The sequence below is a fragment of the Lonchura striata genome, chromosome 12 (genome assembly GCF_050655825.1).
Source record: "Lonchura striata isolate lonStrDom1 chromosome 12, ASM5065582v1, whole genome shotgun sequence".
Taxonomy (NCBI): Eukaryota; Metazoa; Chordata; class Aves; order Passeriformes; family Estrildidae; genus Lonchura; species Lonchura striata.
Genome location: NC_140714.1, coordinates 23,701,728 through 23,724,116, shown reverse-complemented (window position 1 = coordinate 23,724,116; position 22,389 = coordinate 23,701,728). Strand labels below are relative to the sequence as shown.

The 22,389-nt window shown below is 40.1% G+C and overlaps 1 protein-coding gene across 4 annotated transcripts in view; it reads left to right on the top strand.

Annotated features, from left to right (window-relative positions):
- FAM120A (family with sequence similarity 120 member A) overlaps positions 1 to 22,389 on the top strand; it is a 47,892-nt gene that overhangs the window by 5,995 nt on the left and 19,508 nt on the right. For 3 of the 4 annotated variants that reach the window (XM_021539555.3, XM_021539552.3, XM_021539554.4), the window contains exons 2-10: positions 174 to 420; positions 5,119 to 5,201; positions 12,718 to 12,846; positions 13,299 to 13,395; positions 14,481 to 14,581; positions 14,874 to 15,157; positions 15,834 to 15,921; positions 19,227 to 19,451; positions 21,795 to 21,969. In XM_021539555.3, coding sequence (XP_021395230.2) covers positions 174 to 420; positions 5,119 to 5,201; positions 12,718 to 12,846; positions 13,299 to 13,395; positions 14,481 to 14,581; positions 14,874 to 15,157; positions 15,834 to 15,921; positions 19,227 to 19,451; positions 21,795 to 21,969 — 1,429 coding nt within the window. The remainder of the gene's footprint in view (positions 1 to 173; positions 421 to 5,118; positions 5,202 to 12,717; positions 12,847 to 13,298; positions 13,396 to 14,480; positions 14,582 to 14,873; positions 15,158 to 15,833; positions 15,922 to 19,226; positions 19,452 to 21,794; positions 21,970 to 22,389) is intronic. The other variant, XM_021539553.3, reaches the window with a different exon arrangement.

Below are 22,389 nucleotides of genomic sequence, written 5' to 3'. Positions count from 1 at the left end.
TATGTCCTGTCTGTATGTGCTGCATCACTGGATTTTTTTTTAATTCCTTAAAAATATCTTGAGTATTTTAAATTCACATGTATAGTTTCAGAAAGACCCACTATATTATGATAGTTTTGATCAATCAGTGCTTCCATTTATGCTGAAGCTAATTGCTCTGTCTTCCACTATAGGTTGCGCAGAGCATTGAGGATCATCATCAAGAAGTAATTGCTTTCTGTAGAGAAAAAGGTTTCCATGGTTTGGTTGCATATGACTCCGATTATGCATTGTGCAACATCCCTTACTATTTCAGTGCCCATGCCCTAAAACTGAGCCGGAATGGGAAAAGCCTCACAACAAGCCAATACCTAATGCATGAAGTTGCCAAGCAACTGGACCTGAATCCAAATCGCTTTCCTATTTTTGCTGCTCTTTTAGGTAAGTGAAGATGCTGCTAGTCAGCCTTATGATTTCAGTTGCTATTAACGGTTTTAAAATAATGTGTGTGTAATTTGACAAAGTACTTGGGGAAAGGCATCCCTTTGTTCCAAACATTCCTGCTGTGTGAGGTGGGCTGGATGTGTATTTGAGGTCAGACATGCCCACTTTGTAGAAATCTTCAAGCAATGCAAATTGTGGCTATCTAGAAAGAAGAGTTGAAAGCAAGGGTTCAGCAGAGCTCTGCCTAGCCAGAATATTCTCTGTGGGTGGGGGTAACCAGGACAGTTGTAGTTCTAGTTCGGGTCTTGTATAGTGTATGAGGTCTAGTTTTGCTGGTACACTTTCCTGACAGGAAGTATGCTTTTGGCCTGAATTCTACCTAAAAATAATACCTATGGAGTGAAGGTGCTTGGTTTGCTGGGACATTTTTTTTCCCTTCAGAAATGAGCATTGGGCAAATATGGCAGCATGTCCGGTGCAGCAGAAATATACTGAGCTATAATTGAGTGAAACTCCGCATTTCTGAAAGCACAAGTGACCGACATTGTACTATTCTATTGGTTTTGGCTGTATACTTTCTTGGCACTCCTGCTTCTCATGCCCGTGAGGTTCTCATACTCAGTAGCATAGGTGGAAGTGTCTCCAGTTTCACATTTCTGCTTAAATGGGACAGTTTTAAGACACTCACTCTATTTCCATAGCAGTGATAGAGTTATAACTGTCATACTCTCTCAGACAGAAGAGTGAATTAAGTACTGACAAAGTTGACTCCAATTAATAAGATTTATTTATAATAGCATTCTAAATGCTTTCTGGGAACAGTCATGTTCTTGATCTTGTCATGCTGTGCAAAAAAATTAAGAAAACTGAATTTTCTTTTTTGTTTCTCACTCACTTTGTTTCAGTATGGTTACATGACAGAGGAATAAAACTTTCTTGAAAACTCTCAATGAGAGAGGCTTTGTATTGCTGTTTGAAATCCTAATATTTTAGCGGTCTTTAACATTGTTCCCAGTCCAGGAAGGCACCTTCTATGTTAAGAAGGAAAGATCCAATGGATCTTGCTGTAGACAGCCACAAGTATTTGACTAGTTGGACTTGCTTTTTATCAGTTTGTTTTTCCTGCCTGCATGGGTGTAGGGAGGAAAGGCAATAGTAGGGATGGCTGAGCTGCCATTGCAGGAATTGCATTACAGACTACTATTGCTTGGCTTTGTTTTGGACTCTATAAATAAGTTGGGGCATGCCAGTTCAATGAGTAAGAATTACTTCTGGAAAGAAAAGCAGTTTCCCAGTTGCAGATACGCTTTATGGACTTCATGGGAGCTGTGGCTTTAAGTTGCCACACAATGCCAGCTGTATGGCCTGCTGGGGCTTTTCTTGCTTATATCAAACAGTAGGTGAGATAAGTTCTGATAAAGTTTCTGAAGGCTTTGCAGTTTTATGCAAGAAACTCTTGGTTGGTTTTCCTCTCTTGTCTTGCATGACCAAATAGTTTTCAGCATGTTCTTAGGAGAAAGAAATTGGAGGTAATTTCACATTATTACTCTAGAGAGATTTGGTTGCTTTCTCCTCTCCTTGTCAACTCGGTACAAAGGTTAAAAACCCCCAGGTCAGCTATAAGTTTAGTTCTGAGTATTCCTTTGCATTTCTTGTGTATATGTATTCAGTATGAGTAAGCAGAATAAAGTTCATGGAAATCAGAGTTAGAACAGAAGATACTCTGAAGATCTTCCTGTGCTTGGAGCTTTTTTGTTATTTTTATATGAGTGAATTTTAGGAACTTTAGGTATTTAGATAGAAAGTGATTATATGAGCTGACAACAAACAATACAATTTGGCTTGAAGTATGGGCAACATATTTAACTTTTGCAACCTTTTTACCTATATGCATACAGGTATGTGTAGCATGGAATGTGTTTAAATTAGCATGGCTCATTTTCTAAGCTAAAATTTTATATTTTTGTTGAATATCTGAGGACTTCTCTGGCTTCAGAGGTTATTCTGTCCTTGTTCCTGTGGCCTCTTTGGGTCTTTTTTGATTGTGTTAAATAGAAGCACAATGGGAAGGAATTGAGTGAGCATTTGATGACATGGTAAGGCATTGTGATTTTTTTTCTAGGTACAGCAGTATAACTCCCCATGCTAGTACTTTGTGTAGGAATAAAATAATGTATTCAGAAATAATCACAGTTAAGTTGCTGGTTTAACGCTTGCAATTCCAGCAGGCCCAAACAATCACTATAGCTGTGATATCCATATTCAGCTTTAGGGCTGCAGATGTATTTCCCTGTATCCAGAAAACTAAAGTTTCTTTGTGTTAAGAATCTTTCTTGTCATTAACTCCAAGAATTAATTTGAGGAATGCTGAAAAAGGAAAATCATCCTCAAAGTTTGAGTCTCACATTGAACAGTTAGAGATGCCTGAGGAACAACACTAAACTGGGCAGTTAAAAAATTGTTCTCAATGGCAAGTGATTTGGGATTGAGTTCTGTTCACGGATATAGTCTCTATTGCAGTATTCCCTCAAAATATTTTTATGACTGTCTCAATGAGCCAAAATTGTAAAGATTGCTTTCAGATGGGGTTCTGTGTACACTGTGGCTGGTTGGCTTGGTTTACAGGTTTTTTTCCTTCTTACAGCCTCACATCAGAAAGGGGTTTATAATTGTAGCATTGTAATATAAAGGATATACTTGGAATGGGTGGTTAAAATGTGGCCTGGATACTGCATCCTCTGAGCATGGTGTTACAAATTTCTCTTCTAATTGCTGCTGATGTAAACAGGGAGTTGATTTGGGTTATTTTGTAACTTTTGACTCAAATACTACAGAATAATTTTTAAAAATATAAACAACCCAGGCTTCAGCAAGTAGAAAAACAAATCCAGTGTGAGATATAGGCTCTAATTCAGTGAACTCTTTAGAAAGGACAGTGGCTTCAATTAGCATCTAATTGATTAAAAAAAAAAAACTGAAAACTAAGGCATACACTAAAATAAGCCATTAAATTGGGGAAAATCAATATATGTTGAGGTTGTTCAGCCAGGTCAAGAAATAGAGGTTGCTTATGTAATGCTGATCTCTTTCCCACTGTGACAGCACTTGGTTACATGTTTAGTTATGGAATCTTGTTTTGCTCCTCAGTAAAATTTTAGAACTACATAAGGTAAGTACAGGCATCACTTTGTAATTGGACCACAGAAGACACTGCTGCACTTCAGTGTACATGGTGAGAATTGATCAAACACTGCCTATGTGTGTTCTGCGGGATGAATTAACTGCAATGACAGATGGAGACCAAATAAAATTGAAGTTTTGGTGGAAGGGAGAGAGGCCCTGACTGTTTTAAAAGGTAGCGTCTGCAGAAGTGATTGTCAGTTATCACAGAACTGTCCTGCACTGGCTACAATAGATTTTTGCAGGCCTGTACTAGAAAGATTGTCTAATCTTACCTTGACCAGAATTAGTGGGTGTGGCTGTTATATGCAAACTTGTTGAATCCTTCTGATGTGAGATTAAAGTTTAGCTCTGAATGAAAAAAACCGATAACATCCCCTTGCTGGAGATCTCGGTAGTGGGTGAAGTATTGATTGGACACAAAGACTTCCCACTCTGAGAAGACATCTGCTTGTCACCAGGCAGCTTTCCTGGCTTTCACAGGTTAAGGAGCATTAAGAGCAAACAAGATGATTTTACCAACAAAATACCAAGAAAGAAAACAATTGTTGTAATAGTCAGAGAATCTTTTCATATTCTTTATGAACAGTGGATTCATTAATAAACTGCTGCTCCATAAAGCCAGGTGTTGAATATATCCTGAAGTTTTCGTCCAGAATTGTGTTAACACATTCTGTTTAGCTCTTTGTAAAGTTTGGGTCCACAGCCACGGAAATCCATCAGAGGTTGATTAGTTATGTCTTTGATTAATACAAGTATTTTAAATGTTTCCTAGTAATAATTTTCTTTTTTTTGTGATGTGCTTTGGAGAAAAAAAAACAACAATGTAGGTGATGTTTCATTAGAACACATGAACACTGTGGTAAATGCAGTCTCTATCTCTGTCCATGGAAACAACAGAATAATTTGCCACTTCCTTCTCTGCTGCCAGCCCAAGGTCCCATCTGACCTGGTCAGATCATCAAAAGAAACTTCAGGAACTGGGGACCTGCTACATGTCACTGAAGCTGCTGGTGTTCCTGAGGGTTAGATAAACCTGGCTGGTGCGTTGCTGCTTGAATAATGCTTGCACAGTGGAGCAGAGTGCAGATTCCAGAGGCAGCTCCCATGTGGATCAGTAGTGGCACATGCTGGCCTGCAGAAAGGCCCCTACCAGCATGAGTCAGGGAGCAACAGAACGGGTTCTTACTCTCTTGCACCTGCATTGTGAAATCTGTTGAGGATTCCCTAATAGGACATGCAGGCTTGAGGTGGATTCTGTGTTGTGCCTGGCTCTGTTGCTGCTGTAGGTGAGCTGGTTTCATGGAAGAGTGGTCCTCACACACCAAGTGGCTCTTGCTGCTGCAGCAGCAGCATGCTGATTAGTTTTTTCTGGAGTAACAGAACGCTATCTGCAAGTTTAATCTGTTAATCCTCTTGATCAGGAGTTGAGGACTGATTGCAGATTTGTTTGCTGTATGTAGAAACAGTGTATGTTTTACAGTGCACTTAAATGAGTTCTGCATTATGTTCCAGGTAATCATATTCTACCTGATGAAGATTTGGCTTCCTTTCATTGGAGTTTACTTGGTCCAGAACATCCACTAGCTTCACTTAAGGTACAAATTTAATATAACTAGGAGAAATTAAATCAATGCTACTGGTTAACAAGAGCAATGTGATAGCTTAATTGAGAGCAGCTCTGCAAGTTTCTTATGCTTGCTCACCCTCAAGTGTCCCAGTGCCTGGCTGCAGGGGATACCTGGGGTCACTGGCCTTACAAGGCTAAACTTAGCCTGCGTGATCCCCCTCAGTGTCCTTCAGCTGCAAAAGTCAGAGCTCTGCTGTAGTTTGCCTTGTAGAATGCAACTTCTTCCTCTCCTCTTTCTTGGAGAGGAGAGCTTTTTGTTTAGTCATGTTCTTCAGCTATCAAAAATAATGAGCTGTGTATCTTCCTACCATCTTGTTTTATTTTCTGCTGCTCTGAGTTTTTGTGTAATAATCTGGTTTTGGTATTTAAAGTGTAAATATGCTGGGAAACAGATTGCATGAGAAAGCTAAAGTGGCCTTTGGTACGTTTGCGGTGGGGGGGAAGGGGTTGAGACAAGTAAATTATCTAATGCTCTTAGTTTACAATATGTGTGTTCTGTTGCTTCATCCCACTTGCCTCGTGTATCTGCCAAGTAGAGGGCTATAAAAGGGAAACTGGACACATCAGAGAATGGGATCATAGTGACCTTTCTCTCTGCCACAACAGATACATCTATTACATTTATTTGCCTTTCTCCTAAGGTGTACCATGTAGCAAATAATCTGGTTTTTTGTAAATTCTGTCATACTGCTTAGTTATCTCTACAGCAAAAATAGGTAGGTTTTTCCCCTTCTGGTCTGAAAGTTTATTAAGCCTTGAAAACTTATTATGCCAAATGTAGAATTTAAAACAACATTCCAGATTTTCAGCAGAATTTTCAAGGCTTGCACATGCATTGCTTAGAGAACAGCAATTTGATGTTACACTCATCCTCTATTTTGCTGCCGCTCTGTTGTTTAGAAAGGTAAGTGTCAGAACATTCTAGTGGCAGAACAAAACCTGCATGCATATTCGCTACTTCCTCTTAAAATTGGAGGTGAAAAAAAATGAGTGTGTGTGCCTGTATTTCCATTTTTTATTAAAGAGGTTAAAATGTAGAGCTTCTTGCCAAGTGGATGATAAAGTTTCTGGTGATTTTTTCCTGTAGTCTAGCCTGAGAAGACTTGTTAGTCAGGTCAGATTATGACTTCAGACATCTAGACCTTCTGGAAAGCCCTCTAAATTTATATTAAATTACTTGACTGAAAATTAGATATTTGTCATAGTTGCATTTAGATGTACCTGTTCAGTGGAAACGCCAACTGGACTTTGTAAGCTGGCATCCCAAGGAAATGCAACACGTAACCTCAGAGCATCCTGGCCTGCCATAGGCAGTCCTCCCTGCCGGATTTTATCTGTTGGCCAATGTGATTAGATATGAAAGCAGTTCCCAATTGGCTGTTAAAAGGTTCCGTAAAAACTGCTGCACTGTTAGCAATGCAAATCCCCAGATGAGTGCCCTGACTGAGGAAAGACTATCACAACACAGGATTTGTGGAATTTCACGGCAGCTTGCTGGTCATTTGTTCAGTGCACAGCCCCAAACTGAGCGCAGCACCTCTGTCTCCAGCCTGGCAGGGCTATCAGGTGGAAGGACACATTTGTAACATACCAGTCTTTTTTAGTTACTGGTAATGGAACAACTGCCTGTTTGTTTCAGCTTTAATTTTACAGTGCTCATGGTTTGAAATGATGACTTGTTTCAGGAGCTCATTAATTGAGTTTAATTTCCTTGACATGCTAGAATATCAGTGATGTCACCACAGCTCTATGTAGGGACATCTTCAGTGTACCTGTGCACAAAGAAATATTGCCTGTAGATTCTATGGATGCTCAAAAAACCCTAAAAAACATTTTTATTAGCCACAAGGCTGATAGCAAGGAGTAGTTTCAGAATAGTCCCAAAAAGCACAAGCCTTCATGAAACCCAGAAATGGGGGGAAGTTGTTGTTTCCCAGGATGTCCTTCCTGGGCTGTGCTTACAAACTTTGCTTTGTTGTGTCTATTTAGAGTCACAACTGGGTGTTCTTCATGCTCAGGAACCAAGGGCTTTAATCCCACACCTCATTCAGCTCAGGATTTAGAAGGCTTTTTCTCATTGTGTAAAGATTTTAATCTTTTATCTTTAGAACAGTATGGTCTTGAGCATCAAAGCTGACAGATTTTGTTCCAGTGGCCAGATTTGTTGCTTTTCAGGGAGAACTGTGAGAGTTAATAAAGTACAGTTTATTTTCTGCATTCTCCTTCAATCTTTTATTATGCTGTAGCAAAATACTTTTCCTGAAAGAGAAGCTTTGACAGTTCACCAGTGAAAAAGGGTAACTTAAAAAAGAAACTACCAGCTTTGCTGGTGGAAATTGCTGGGTCTCCCCATGAGTCACCATGGGGAAGGGAAAAATCCAAACCAGAGGAACCCATACTTCTGTTTTAATTGGAGGGATGTTCACCCAGGAAAGCTGAGTAGAAATGGGAAGATGAGAGGAAAATGAAAAACCTGACTGAAGAATCTGTACAGTAACATCTGGAAGGAAATGAACCTGAGAGTCAGGACAATGTCTCCATGTGCTGGATGAAAAGCCTTTCAGCAGATACCAACAATTACCGTCAGCTGAGCAGAACTGGGAAGATTCCATGACCAAATTTAAATGAAGATATATGAATTAATGTTGCTGCAAGAAGGAGAAGGAATCAAAAGCTGGCTCTGTGACCTGGTCTGAGTCAGGATCTCATCTGTCCAAATGTGCCTGTGGAAAAATCCCATAAGAGTGGAGACCTACACTTGAGTCCTGTCACCTACCTGAGAGCAGAGTTCACTGAAATGACCACCCAGATCAGGGGTTTGAAACAAGAGGAGTTGATAGGTTTCCTCAGAAATCATCTGATTGCTAGACCTTGTTTATAGACCAGCATTATCCTGCTTTTTGTTTGTGTTCTTTGGGATTTATCTTTAAGACAATTTGGTTCTTATTCTGGAAAAACTTGTTACAGTATGGAGCTTCAAGATCAATGTGTAATACTGTCAGAATTAGTTTTGGAGGGCAGTTTCTTACCTCTGGAAGAAATTGATGCCTGTTTGGGAGCACAGACCACTGAAGAAGTGCTGACTTTTCATTCACAAAGTAACCTTCGAAACAAATCTTAATGCAGTCTCCCTTTATATGTAAGAAGAATATGTAGGGAAACTCCATTTCCTTGGTTGTTGTGTCTCAGTGGAGAGGCAAAGATACTTCTAGAAAGCAATCCAGATTATGCAGTTTAGGCTTCTTCTCTGAATCTTTCTAGGAAATTCTGTCTTACTGTCTTACTCCTCTGTTGACTTCAGAGGGTGTTTGCCAGATGGAGACTAATATATGAAGTAGATACTTAGGTAATTTGCTGCTGCTCAGATGACAAAGGTGACACTATTAAGATATACTTCAAGTAAATGTCTTGTTGTTCATGGGGTTTATTGATGCTAAGGGTAATCATAATACAGATCAGATGGAACCTCAGGAAGTCATGTAGTACAGCCTTCTGTGAAAAGTGCAGTGAGCTTGAGGTCAGAGCAGATTGCTCAGGGCCCTGACTAGACTAGTCTTAAAAATCTCCAAGATTGGAGACTGCACAGCCTGTCTGAGCAGCCTGCCCTGCAGTGTCATGGCCCTGACGATGAAGATGCTTTGCCTTGTGTGCTGTCTGAGCCCTTCTTGTTTCAGGGTATGTCTGGTGCCTTTTGCTCTTGCACAACGTACTGCTGTGAAGAGCTTGGCTCTCTGTGTTCAGTTACCTTTCTGTGGGTAATGCAAAACTGTATTTGCAAAGCCTTGTTTTTACTACACTGGATAAGCCCCATTCCCTCAGCCCTTTCCAGAGCAATTGCTCCTCTCTGACAATCTGGATGACCTGCAACAGCTCAACTGTTCTGACACGCAGCTGTAGCCTCAGAGTGAAATGTTCTGGAGTGGATCTGCTGTGCACTGAGAAGTAGGATCCCTGGGTCTGCCTCCTCTTTGTTCTGCTGTCTCTTCTGGCTGCAGGTCCCTTTTGGCAGACCTGGAGCCTGTGGAGTAGCCAGAGGGGTTATTTCTGCCCAGGTGTAAGGCTTCACTTCTATAGCTATAGAATTTCTGAAGGATCCTATTGGCTCATCCCTATGGCTTGTCAGGGAGCTCTGGATGGCAGCCCAGCCCTCAGGTTCGGAGTGTGTTGGGCTGTCCACGGGTCTCATGAAATCTGTCTGTATCACATCTTTGGCTTATGCTTCTGCTCTCTCCTTTGCTTTCTGACATAATTTGTGTTCCTCATTATTTGTGTTCCTTCAGTCTTTTCACTGACTAGCGAAAAAGTAATGTTCCCTGTATGTTGCTTCACAGCAACGGAATGTTTGAGGTCTCTTTTAAAATGCTTTGGAAATGAAACTGATCCAGTTATCTGTTTCCAGCAGGAACAGCAGTAAATGTGGTGTTGATTAGTCTCTTCAGGTTTTACTTCCTGAAGACAGTGGGTGTTCCCAGAGTTGGGGAGCTTTTCCCAAGTGTAGCTTAGGTACCTTCTACACTTATCCTGATCATCCCATGGAGTTGTGCTTATGTGAATCTGTTCTCTTCCAAAGAAGCATTTTTGCAAGACATTTTTATCTTGTTGCTTCCATGTTTGTAGTGCTACTCATTTTGACAAATGCCCCTATAGAATTCATTGCTTTCCCCACTTCGTCTTTGCAGAATGCACAAATAAGTGACTTGTGATTTTAATCAGTGCTCTGTCACAAACTGAAGGAGTCCTTTTACAGCTAGCAAAGAAACTGGGTCCCTCTCCATGTGTAAGCTCTCCAACCTGATTATCTGCAAGTATGGAACCCACCCCCATGTTTGCCTTCCAAAATTGATTTTCTGTGTTGTTGCTTGTCCAAAACATTTCTCTAGAGGATAAGGGAAAAAAAGGAACTTCTAATAAGAAATTGGTGAAACATGCTGCTGCTTTTGCCCTAAAATGCTTTGTGTGACACTAAAAATGAGTTTGAACCACCAACACATGCTCTGTAACTTCTGCTGCAAGTCTGAATTTTTCCTAGCCCTTACATGCAGTAAGACTTAGCTTGTCTTTTAATGCACACAGGATTAGAAACATTCTTTATGATTCTTTGCAAGATCTACAATTTCAGATTCCTGGAAATTTCTGAAATTAATAGAAGAATATTTTATTCTTTAATATCAGGAAAGTACTTTTTATTTCACAATTTTAATTTCAGACTTTTGTGTAGCATAGGTCGTGATACTCTTAGTTTTGAGGATGTTCTCACATCTGCACTGGATGTCTTTGAAACTAGAAAGTCCAAATACATGAGATGTCTCTAGGTCTGTAAAACATACTTCCAGAAGCTCTCACTTCAGGATTTAATAGTATGCTCCAGTGAGATCTTGAGGCTGTTTACAGGTGGCTGAATGGGAGCAGTATGCCAAGTGAGTCTTTCATAGGCCTCACTTGGGCTTCAAACTTCCAGGGCCTTAGATGGCTGTTAGTGCCCGAATGATGCGCTATCCACTTGTGATGCCAGCTTTGTATGGTTTATTCAATATTGCCATCATGGAGATCACATAAATTAACAGGAGATTGCTTACTTCTGTCAGCCACTGTGTTTCCAAGCAGAGATTGCAGGAACACTGAGGGAGCAGTGCAGGGTTTCTGCAAGGGCTCTGCAGAGAGCGCATCCAGCATGACATAGCCATGGAATGATTCAGCTGTTTTAGAGATTTGTTACACATAGGAGGAAAATGGGAGATGTTCAGCAACTGACTTGGATTACCAGGGATGAGAAAATCTATTCCTCCTTCTAGAAAAAAGTTGGGCAAAATTTTGTCACCAATATTTGTGACTCTAAGCTTACATGTGAGTGTGATCTACATTTAGTATTGTTGTCTATATTCAGAGGGCAACTAGTGTGAACTTAGACTTTAGTGTCTGAGATAGAAATAATTACCCTGCCACTGACTATGCTAAACAAAACTGTTCTTAACTGTTCACTTTTCACAATGGCATCGACTGACAGAACACAGGGTAATGGTGTTAACCTGAAGGGGAGGGCAGGTTTAGGTTTGTTATTAGAAAGAAATTCTTCCCTGTGAGGATAGGGAGGCCCTGGCACAGGGTGGCCAGAGAAGCTGTGGCTGCCCCTGGATCTCTGGAAGTGTCCAAGGCCAGGTTGGATGGGGCTTGGAGCAACCTGTGACAGTGGAAGGTGTCCCTGCCCATGGCAGGGGGTGGAACTGGGTGGACTTCAAGGTCCCTTAGCCATTCTGTTTCTTTGTTTACTTTAGGCTTATAAAATATAGAGCTCCTATCTGGTAGAGAATGACCAGATAAAGAATAAATATGCTGACATTTGTAAAAAGTAGATATTAGGAGAAGGAAATTAATAGAAATGGGTATCTGGCGAGAATTCCATGGTCTAAATATGAAGAGGGCAGTGTAAGATAACATCATAAGTAGATCAGATAAGGACAGGGAAGAAAATAATCACATAGGGTCCACTCTGTATAAAATTAAAAGGAGTTGTGGTATGGGTTTTAAATTTGGAAAGATAAAACTATCGAAATATTAATCAGAATTTTGCATAAATGTTTCTGACAAGCCTGAATTGCACTGTTTTCTAGTAAAGTGTGATCTCTCTGTGTAGAATGTAAGGACTCAAAGATTCAAAATTTTTTTGTATCTTAAAAATAGAACTGTTAATTATAATAGTCATCTCTCAGGTTCTGAATCACTGAATTTTGCAAACAAACAGATTAAAAGATGTTAAAAGCAAAAACCTAGCTGCCCCTATAGGCCCAAGCAGAGTGCTTCAGAATTGTGCAGAGCTTCCAGAGGCTTCCTCTTGAATGTAGGATTCATGTTTGGAGACCTCGTTCCTGGCTCTGTGCAGCACTTGGGATGGGAGCAGAAGCTGCTGATGGTTCAGGAGTTCTTCAGATCCAGCTGGCGGCACTGCTCCCTGCCTGGAATTTTACAGAGGTCCGGGATGGTTCCTTGGCCAGAAGCTTCTGTTCCCCATGTAGGATAAGAGCAGCCATTCCCATAATCATAGGCCAAATCATAATTTATTTTCAGGAGTAGTCAATTGAATGCTGAGGTGGAAGACCAGGGTTTCCAATGGGTCTTTTTCATCAATTCTGCTATTACTTTACACTCAGAAAATAAACTGTCAAAATATTTCCTAGCATATGTATGTGAATGTAGGTGAAGATTATAGTGTATGGTGAATTAGATGAAGTATTTTGTACTGGAGGAAATGTGCAACTAGAAAGCAGTAAAAGAACCAGCATTGTTGACATTTACTGTTGGAGCTGATACTTAACCAGCAGATGAGTTGTAATTGTGCTAGTCTCTGTTTAAGGTGAAGTCTTAAAAACAAAGTAGAAGGCCCAGAAGTAGTTAGCTAGGACATGTGGGTACAGGTTGCAGGTACTGTCAGTAGAGGGGAGTTCAGCTGTGTGCCCCATTGTGTGCTCACCTGCCGTGTTTGCTCACAGGTACGTGCTCACCAGTTAGTTTTACCGCCGTGTGACGTAGTGATCAAAGCCGTAGCTGACTATGTCCGCAACATTCAGGACACCGCTGATTTGGATGCCATAGCAAAAGATGTTTTTCAGCATTCGCAGGTAAAGTATAAAGCCAAGTATTGTCTTGTTTTCTTTTTTTTAATCAATTTTGCTGTACATTTGTATTGAAGAATTGCACTTGATAAAATAGTGATTTGATAATAGGAATCTCTTGATATTTGCAGTGGCTCAGCTCTCCTAATTTCATGTTCCTTGCTTTCTAAGGATGAAAATACTGTGTTTGCCCTCAGTGCTTTAAATTATTGATAACCAGAGGGGTTTTTAACCTAGCTGTGTGCACTGCCTTTGAGAATAAGCTGTACATGAAGACTGAATGTTTAAATTTTACCCTTACATGGATTGATGTAACATTTCTTGTACTGGAGCAGTGCTGCAGACCATAGGCATTAATCCTGAGATACGGTGTACATTAACTACTGTACAATCCTGTGTTGACCTGCAGGTGACAAACCTGCACAGCTTCTGATAGATACTTTTTTTTTTTTTTTTAGTCTAGAACAGATGACAAAGTTACTCGGTTTAAGAGAGCGGTTGCTTATTACTCGGCAACTAATAAACCTATGCCATTTCATCCACCACATTACCTAGGTAAGTAATGACAGCAGCCAGGCTTTTTGTTTTAGCTAAAACTTAGGGTAACCCTAAATCAGAAATGGTACTGGTGGCAGCATCTTACAAAAATGTTTATATTTTCTGGCAGTTCCCACTGACCTGTAAAGATGAGGTTTCAGAAGAAGGTTTTCATAAGATATATGCTGAGGTTGTGTTCTTGTCCCAAAAGACAACAACCTAGATTACTTTTCTTCTTGGCTATTGCAGCATCCATTGGCATTGGGACTCTTGAGAGAATGGTGCTGTCAACAACTGAAGTCTGGTGTCTACTCCCATTCATGAGAGCAGTTGCTATTTCTAGTCATTAAAACATACTTACTGTTTCTGTTTCTCACTGGCCTTGCTGGCATGTTTTAGAAATTCCTTTATAGACTTTGATTTTTTGGTGTAATAACAAACCTGTTTAAATTGCAGCCACACATTGTTGTGGTGTTGCAGATTATTCTCAAGGCTTAAAAATTAAAATGGGTGATCACAGAATTTCCTACTCATGCACCAGTTTTAACACGAAAATGTCATTTTCGCTTAAATGTTGTAAAGATCTTCAGTTACCATACTAGTACACTGACACAGATTTTTCCTGCTTTTCTGGAGGATGTGGGCTGTCTTATTTCCTTCCAAAGACCTGCATTAAAGGGTTAAGAAGCTACTCTAGGTCAAATATTTAAATGACAAAATGCCAGCATTCTGTGTCTGCATGGTGTTGGCAATGTCTCCATTATGGCACGTCTTGGGTTTTTTTTTTTTTTTTGTAAGCTACCTTTGACTCCCAGACAGAATAGGAGTGTGCAGCAATGAGAGATACAAAGACCTGAAAGAAGGTGAGACATAAAATACACTTCACAAGCTACAAAGTATTTCAATAGAAAGGTAAAAATGGATAAAATGGACTTAAAAGCATAGGAGAAAACAGAAATGCTAACAGAACAAGAATAAATAAACCATAGAAGCAAAAGGACAAATAGGGTAACATTTGTGTCAAATACTGAGTGTTTTCATGAGTGCTTGGGTTTTTTTTCATTTTTTTTCCATCTCTTTTCACTTCCTCCCCTGCAATACAGCAGCCAGACCAAATCAGTTTGGTATGCCTGGGATAGTGCCACCATATGTTCCTTCTCAGATGCTTAACATTCCACAGACCTCACTACAAGCAAAACCTGTGGTAAGTACAGCTTCTGCCCCTCTCCTTGGGGAGAGGTCTGTTGTACTCCACAAACTGGAATCCAGGTGGCAAAGGTGTAGTCAGCGTTTTCAGTGTGGACACTCACTTGACTGAACTTTCTATCTGAAACTAAAGTGATGCTACGGCCCCTGGTGGAACAGTTTTTGTGGATGTTCAAGATGGCTGAGTTTCAACACATATATTTGGAAAAGACCACTTCATTAAAGAATGTATTTTGTTTTAAAAGCAAAGCCTTAGTTGCCTTCACTCAAGAGAGATCCCTTTATTTTAGGCCCAGCAGATGTCCAGTCAGGGTGGGGCCCAAGGCCAGGGTCCATACCCATACAGCCTCTCTGAGCCAGCCATCACCTTGGAAACAGGTGGAAAAAGTCTGTCTGAGCAGAACAATTACAGTAACATTCCTCACGAAGGAAAACACACACCATTGTATGAACGGTCTTCTCCAATAAATCCAGCCCAGAGTGGGAGCCCTAATCATGTGGATTCAACCTATTTTCCTGCCTCTTCTACATCTTCGTCCTCTGACAATGATGAAGGCAATGGCGGTGCAGTGAAGTAAGTTTCTTATGAGGATATTCTTATTCAGCTTTGGTTAAAATTAATTTACTTTCAAAATAGTTTACCTGTATCCTGAAAGTAAGAATGATAGACTCAATCACAGAATACCCTGAGCTGAAAGGGACCCACAAGCATCATTGAAGTCCAACTCTTGGCAGAGTTGGACTTCGCAGAAATCTGCAAATTAGTGATGTGATTGACTTTAAAAAGATAGTTTTGGGCCACTATGACTGCAGACATGTGCATTGTTCAATCTTTTTGCCTTGTTCCTTAAGCAGGAGTCCAAAACCAAAAAGTGTTGGGTGTTTTTTCCTCTTCTGCCCTTACGTTTTACTGAAAGAGTGAGGTTTTGGTAAATGTCATAAAGCCTTCCAGTCCTTTACTTTGTATAAAAAAGATTCCTTCTTCATAGTATAAGTCATTAAAATTTCAGAAGCTAAAATCTACAGAACCTCACTGAACTTGTACTGTTTACATGTCCTAAATTTGGGCGTAATGTAATGTGAATGTCAGAAATTTTTTCAAGACTCCTGCAAATAGACATTTTTAATAGAAAACATCCCTTAAAATCAGAGTATCTTGCCCAAAATTCTAGTCACAGACACCAAGGATTAATTTCACTATCTCTCAAACTGCATTTTAGTATGATGTTTATCTTTCTGTTGTCCTTCAGCCATGTCAGTGGGAACAAAATAGGCTGGGAAAAGCCAGGAACCCAGTCAGAAGGTCAAACGTGTGCAGAGCTGGGAGACCAAACAAAGGTATTTCCTTAAATTCACATTTTATTACTTTGTGTTAAAACTTTACTGCAAACTCCGAGGAGGATTTTCAATATAGATCCATAGTATTTAGTGCAAACCTGTACACTTCGTTAGTTACGAAACAACGACTTTGGAATACAGGAGGAAGTTTTCCACAACATTATAGCATATACATAAAAACAAACATGAAGTAGGATGTTTTAGAAAATACTAGATACGAACCAGGAGCAAATCAATAACTTTGTTTGGCTCTTAGCCAACAATCTCACCCTCATATGTTGCTCTCTGGGCTTCCAGTAGTGCATGTTGGATTTTTAGGAAGGAGTGTGACAATCTGAGTGTCCATGGAGTCAGAGTCCATATCCTGTAACTCACAGTGGAGTAAACACAGCTCTGACACCATCAGTGTTAGCCACAGGCCACTGAAGGTGTATTAAAGCTCAGCTGAGGAATTAAAAATCCTTTATAACTGCATGGTAGGAATTTCACCTAATACTTGTTAAAGTAGCTCCATGGGGCCAGTTAGTGTTGCTGTTTAACTAGGTAAAGATGGGTGAGATGGCCTTTGATAAAGATTTATCATTATTAAATTTGAGATTTCAAGCCACATTCAAATCAAGAACATGATTGTCTCTATTCCAAGGTTGATCTCTGTTTGGAAAGAGCATTAAGAGCATTTGCACTTAGTATCTCTGTGCCTTGATGGTGGAGCTGTACACCAACTCTTAACTCTGTCAAAAAACTCTGATCTTGAGTTAGTTACACTATGAGCAAACAGAACATTTTCCCTGTACTTTTGGCATAGGAATTCCAGAAAACTTGGGCTTTTGTGCTTAAAATATCAAGTGGATGATTTCATCCATCAGCAGTTATTATTTCTGCAGACTGTGCCTGTAACTGTGTCTTCATGGGATTAGTCACCATATGCATATGCTAATTTGACCTATTACATTCCTTTCTTTACTGCTGGGCTGGGCCTTGTGCTGCCTTGTGACCCAGCCCTGAGCATGTCCTTTCCCACAGACAGCCCCTACACTGAGCCAGAGCTGAATGAGCACTCACTAAACTTTACAGGAGATGTATGCACAGGCTGACTTAAATATATCCAGTTTAATGTAGTAATGCTCCTGAGCTTTATTTGCCTGTTTGTTTTTTATCATCAAACCACTTTGTCAGCCCTCAGTAGCAGGAGAAGGCAGAAGTATCTTTTGAGCACAAAAGGAAGGACTGTGAGTACATTTTGTGAATGAACTCATTTCCTGGAGAGGTGAAACATTAATTACTGATTGAGAAAAGAGGTAGTACTTCCTTAAGACATTGCTTAGAGAAGCTGCCCCATCTCTGGAAATGTCCAAGGCCAGGTTGGACAGAGCCTAGAGCAACCTGAGATAGTGGAAGGTGTCCCTGGCCATGGCAGGGGTGGAACAAGATGGTCTTAAAGGTCCCTTCCAATCCGTGATTCTACGAAGATTTCAACTGAGTGAGCTATAGGTGATTTTCTGAAGTAAAGTGCTGAAAATCCAGTATAGGTCAGGCAGGTAGCAGCAGTCTTGACATTCCTTTCACTTGACTTAAACATCAAAATTCCTTGCAGTTATCTCACAGTGTGAATTCTACATTAAAAAGATAAGCTCCTCTCATTTGGCTGGATGCATATTTCTAAAGAAAATAATCACCCTTAAACTGTGGTGTTTCCTCAGTTTAGGTGTTGAAATATTGCTGGAGCAGATGCAAGAAGAGCCTGGGTACTGCAGTCAGGAAAAGCATTGCTGTCATGTGAGGGTTTTTGTCTTCTTCCTTGTGTGCCCTCAGTAAACTTCTTGTTGTGGTTCAGTATTGCTGACTTAAGAGTTGTTGGGGTAGTAGAAGACAGGGAAAGTCTTTAACCTGACATAGATATATTTGATATAACTATAACACAGATTTAATAAAGGTGTGATATAAATACATTTGTTATTAAGCATATTGGTTTGGAAATGTTCTGGTTTACAGGTTTTAACCATTTCATCTGTATATTTTAATTTTTATAACTCAAATGAAATCTGTATTACCAACTAAAACACAATCTTTCAGTAACATCCTCTTCGATTGTGTGATTAAAGCATCATCTGAAAAGAAGGTTGCCCTTTGATATTTTGCTAGAGCTTGTTATTACTACCTTCCCCTTCCTGTAGAAGACTTTCGGAAGTTGTGTTTGGATTTTTTGTTATTTGCATTCAGATTAGTATTTTTCATGGGTCTGAGGTGAACCCCTGAGCTTATTTGGGCCTGTTTTTTATGTTACATATTCTGTGGGATTTCGTGCTTTGGCCCTTTCCATTTCAGCCTTGCTTTTCAAGTCTTAGGAAACATGTGAACTTCTTTACTTGTATTGTGAAAATACTCATACATGATGTATCATCAAGTGATGAAATTTTGCTCTCAAAAGATTTTACTATTGCTATAATAATTTATAGGCATGAAGCTAACTTAACATGAACTCTTAATCTAAAACCAGATTTTGGTTTTGAAGACCAGAATTTTTAGGAATGAGCTCAAAAAAATTTTATTGTTGTATCTGAGAAATCAGCATAAAATCCTTGTAAAGGCTTGGAGGTTTACAGTATATTTTTATGCATTATATTTTTCCCATAGGTTTATGAACTGCATTTCTAGAACTGGAATAGAAGGCCGCTTTAGTTTTCCGGTCAGAAAACTTCAGCATTTTCTCTTACAGTCTTCTCAGACGAAGGGCTTTTATGTTAAAAAAAAAAAAAAACAAACCCAAACAGCCAAAAATCCAACAGGTTTACCAGGTTTTGAGTTTGGACACTATGTATTTTACATGTTATTTAATTGAACTGTGTGATTTCCCCTGTTTTGAGTAGAATTGCAAGCTGAGAAGGGCTATGTTTATAGAAGTCTAGATAAATTACAGACTATGTGGCTGTCAGTTAACACATTGAGTAGGGCATATCTTGGAAATACTGAGTTAAAAGTCCATTCACAGGTCATTAAAAGGCCATCAGTACACTTCTGCATTATGTAGTTAAAATTTTTAGAAAATAATAATTTCTGTTGCTGTTAATAAGTTAAAAGTTTATTTTGTTAGTAATTTGGTTCTACTAGCAAACAATGGCTAAAGGTTTCATGAAAACCTTGCAGCCAGCTTTGGATAATGTATTCTGCGCACTGCATCAGTGTGACGTGAAGATGTATTATTTTCTTTAGGGGTGAGGAAGGAGGTTTTCTGCTTCTCCTGGTTGATCTCCTTGGTATGTTCCTGGACACATACAAAGCATTTTATTTTGTATGTTCTGTTACAGGCAGAAGGTTCCTCTAGTGCTTCTTCAGGAAGTCAGGCAGCTGATGTCAAAGGGAATCAAACCAGTAATCCACAAATCCCATGCCTGTTGTCCATGCCCACCAGAAACCACATGGATATTACCACCCCTCCATTACCTCCAGTAGCACCTGAAGTATTACGAGTGGCAGAGCACAGGCACAAGAAGGGGTTAATGTATCCTTACATCTTTCATGTCCTAACCAAGGTATGACATTTTAAAATTAGGTCCTGTGAGATAATGATTCTGTGAAGATAGTTGCCCTGGCATTTCTGGCTAGCATATCAGATTTTTATATCCTTTTTAATGCTCTAACTTCTGGTCACTTTTTAGTCGCTTGAGCCAGTTTTCCCCCTGTTTTCTTACCACTGATATGGTACATTGTTCCAGTAAACAGTAGATGGCTATAATTAAAAGTGTTTATTTACAAAATTAATTATTTTTTCCCAACTATTTGCAGTTATTTGTATATATCTCTATGCATGGATGTATATGTCTGTGTGTGTGTGTGTGTTTATGCAGAGTCTATTTCCATCTAAAAATTTCTGCATATGTGCTTTGGTGTCTGTGCCAAGTCTTCTCTATTTTCAGTATTCAAAAGTACTGAGATTTGCTCTCCTAATCTGATCCCCCTCCCATTACTGATAGCTGGCCCTGAGAGAAACAAAACAACTCTTAAGAAATCCCTTTTGTATCAGCAGCTAGCAAAATGGCACTGTCTCCATGCCTGTTTACTTGTATTCACCTTAAAAATCCTCATCAAGACAATAAGGACCACAGGCAGATCTGAAATCCATCAAACTATAAGTTACTGCATCGAGGTTGAGGTTTGGATTTCCTATTTCCCATTTGTTTGTTTAATACCACAGCTTGTGTTCTTACACTTTTTTGTCAAAGACAAGTGAAGAAGCATCAAAAGGTCTGTGATGACTATTGATGCCAGTTCTGTTTCACACTTTAAATAGCAAAATATTCTTAGCATGTTTAAATGCTACTTGATGTTTAATCACAGAATCATTTAGACTAGAAAAGATCATCAAGATCATTGAGTACAACTGTTAATCCAGCACTGCCAAGGCCACCACTGAACCATAGCCCCAAGTGCCATATCTATGTGGCTTTTAAATCCCTTCATGGGGACTCCACCACTGCCACCTGAAGCCACTTTCTTTGTCCTGTTCCTTGTTCCCTGGAAGCAGAGCCTGACCACCCCTGGCTCTGCTCTCCTGTCAAGGAGTTGTGCAGATCAAGAAGGTCCCTCTCAAGCCTCCTTTTCTCCAGACTGAGCTCCTTCCCCTGCTCTCTCAGCCCCTTCCCCAGCTCCATTCCCTTCTCTGGACACGCTCCAGCCTCTCAAGCTCTTTCTTGCTGCGAGGGGCTCAAAACTGACCACAGAATGTCCAGCATGGGGGATAGGCACTGCCCTGGCCCTGCTGCCGCACCAGGGCTGGAACAGGCCAAGGTGCCCTGGTCCTTCTTGCCCACCTGGGCTCCTGTTCAGCCACTGCCACCAGCACCACCAGGACCTTTCCTGCCAGCCCTTTCCAGCTCCTCTGGCTCAGCCTGGAGCTTCAGGGGGTCTCTGTGACCCTAGTGCAGAACTATTGAACCCTGGCATGGAACACATGTTCCAGGTTATGTTGCTGTTGTTAAGAGAGACCTTTGAGACATAACCTTACACCTAAGGTAGTGTTGTCAGAGTTAAACCTGACAATATCCTAATGTAACCACTTCAGGGTGTCACCTTCAGAATTCATTACTGGGATAGTTTAAATAGGGTTGGTTTTTTTTTTTTTAAGAGAAAGTAGCACAATGGAGTGTTTTCTTGTCAGTGTTAAAAATAAAGGTTGCTTTTTGGGGGCAGTGCAGTCAGCCATTTTCCAAGAATATCTTAATATGTTTGGATGTGCAGTTATAGAAAACAGTGTTGCTGTTCTAAGAGACAATGCTGGAAGGTTCTTTCATGCTATTTTTCTTAAAAGGTATGAAATGCTAAATTTCTACATACGTGTTAAAACCTAGCCTTATTGTAGTAATCCAAACCTAGCCTTATTGTAGTAATTCCCAGTTAGGTGTTTTTTGTCCAGGTGTGCTGATGCATGGTTTTTTACAGTGAGTCCCCAGTGCTGTTTCAAATCCTGCTTCAAAAAGTCAGAGTGGTGTTTTTGGACAGCATGAGTGCTTTTTAAAATAACTGCCTGAAATCTAGATGAGCTTCAAATGTGCTTTGGCTATCTAAAACACTTTGCTCTATTTCCATGTATACTGTTTTTCCAAATGCCTGTATTAAAAGAGCAATATTTAGTTAATCCTCACTTGTCCAGACAAATATGTATGTGATGGAGAAGGGAAAGAAGATAGCAACAGAACCTGGAGGAAGTGAAGCAGGCTGGGCTAATCCTTCCCTGAACTGAGATCCGCTTTACTACTGAATCACATTTGTCTTGACTAGCTGACATGTATTAGGGTTGGATTGGGTTGCCATGCATACCTGAATGCTTCTTGTCCACTGTAACATATCATATTTCTTTGCTTTTTTTCATGCCAAAGGGTGAAATCAAAATCGCCGTTTCTATAGAAGATGAAGCCAACAAAGACTTGCCTCCTGCTGCTCTTCTGTATAGGCCAGTGCGTCAGTATGTTTACGGAGTCCTGTTTAGTTTGGCAGAAAGCAGAAAGAAAACAGAAAGGCTTGCTTTTAGAAAGAACAGACTTCCACCAGAATGTACGTACTGCAGAACCCATGCTTTATTCCTCTTCCCTTTGCTGTGGTTTCAGAGCCACTTGTACCATGATGTGAATGGAAATTGTTGCTAAGATCCCATCAGGGTATCTGAAGCCAGAGGAATTTCAGGCCTATTGGATGCTGTGGATAAGAGAAAAAGATGTTGTAAATTTGAAATTTTATTTCCTATTGTAGTTTAAGAGCTATAAATGTTGCTATTTCTAAGCAAGCTCTGAGGCTTGGTTCTGAAGATCTGCTTAAGCTGCTGCCAGACCTACAGTGAGTGATGTCAGCTTGTGATGCCATTTGTGTATGGCAGAACTGGATTTTAGGAAACTTCTATTCTCTGCATACACATATAAATCTGCCTGCTTTTTTTCAAAAATGAGGGGTGCACAGGTTAACTTGCCCTGGCTTCCC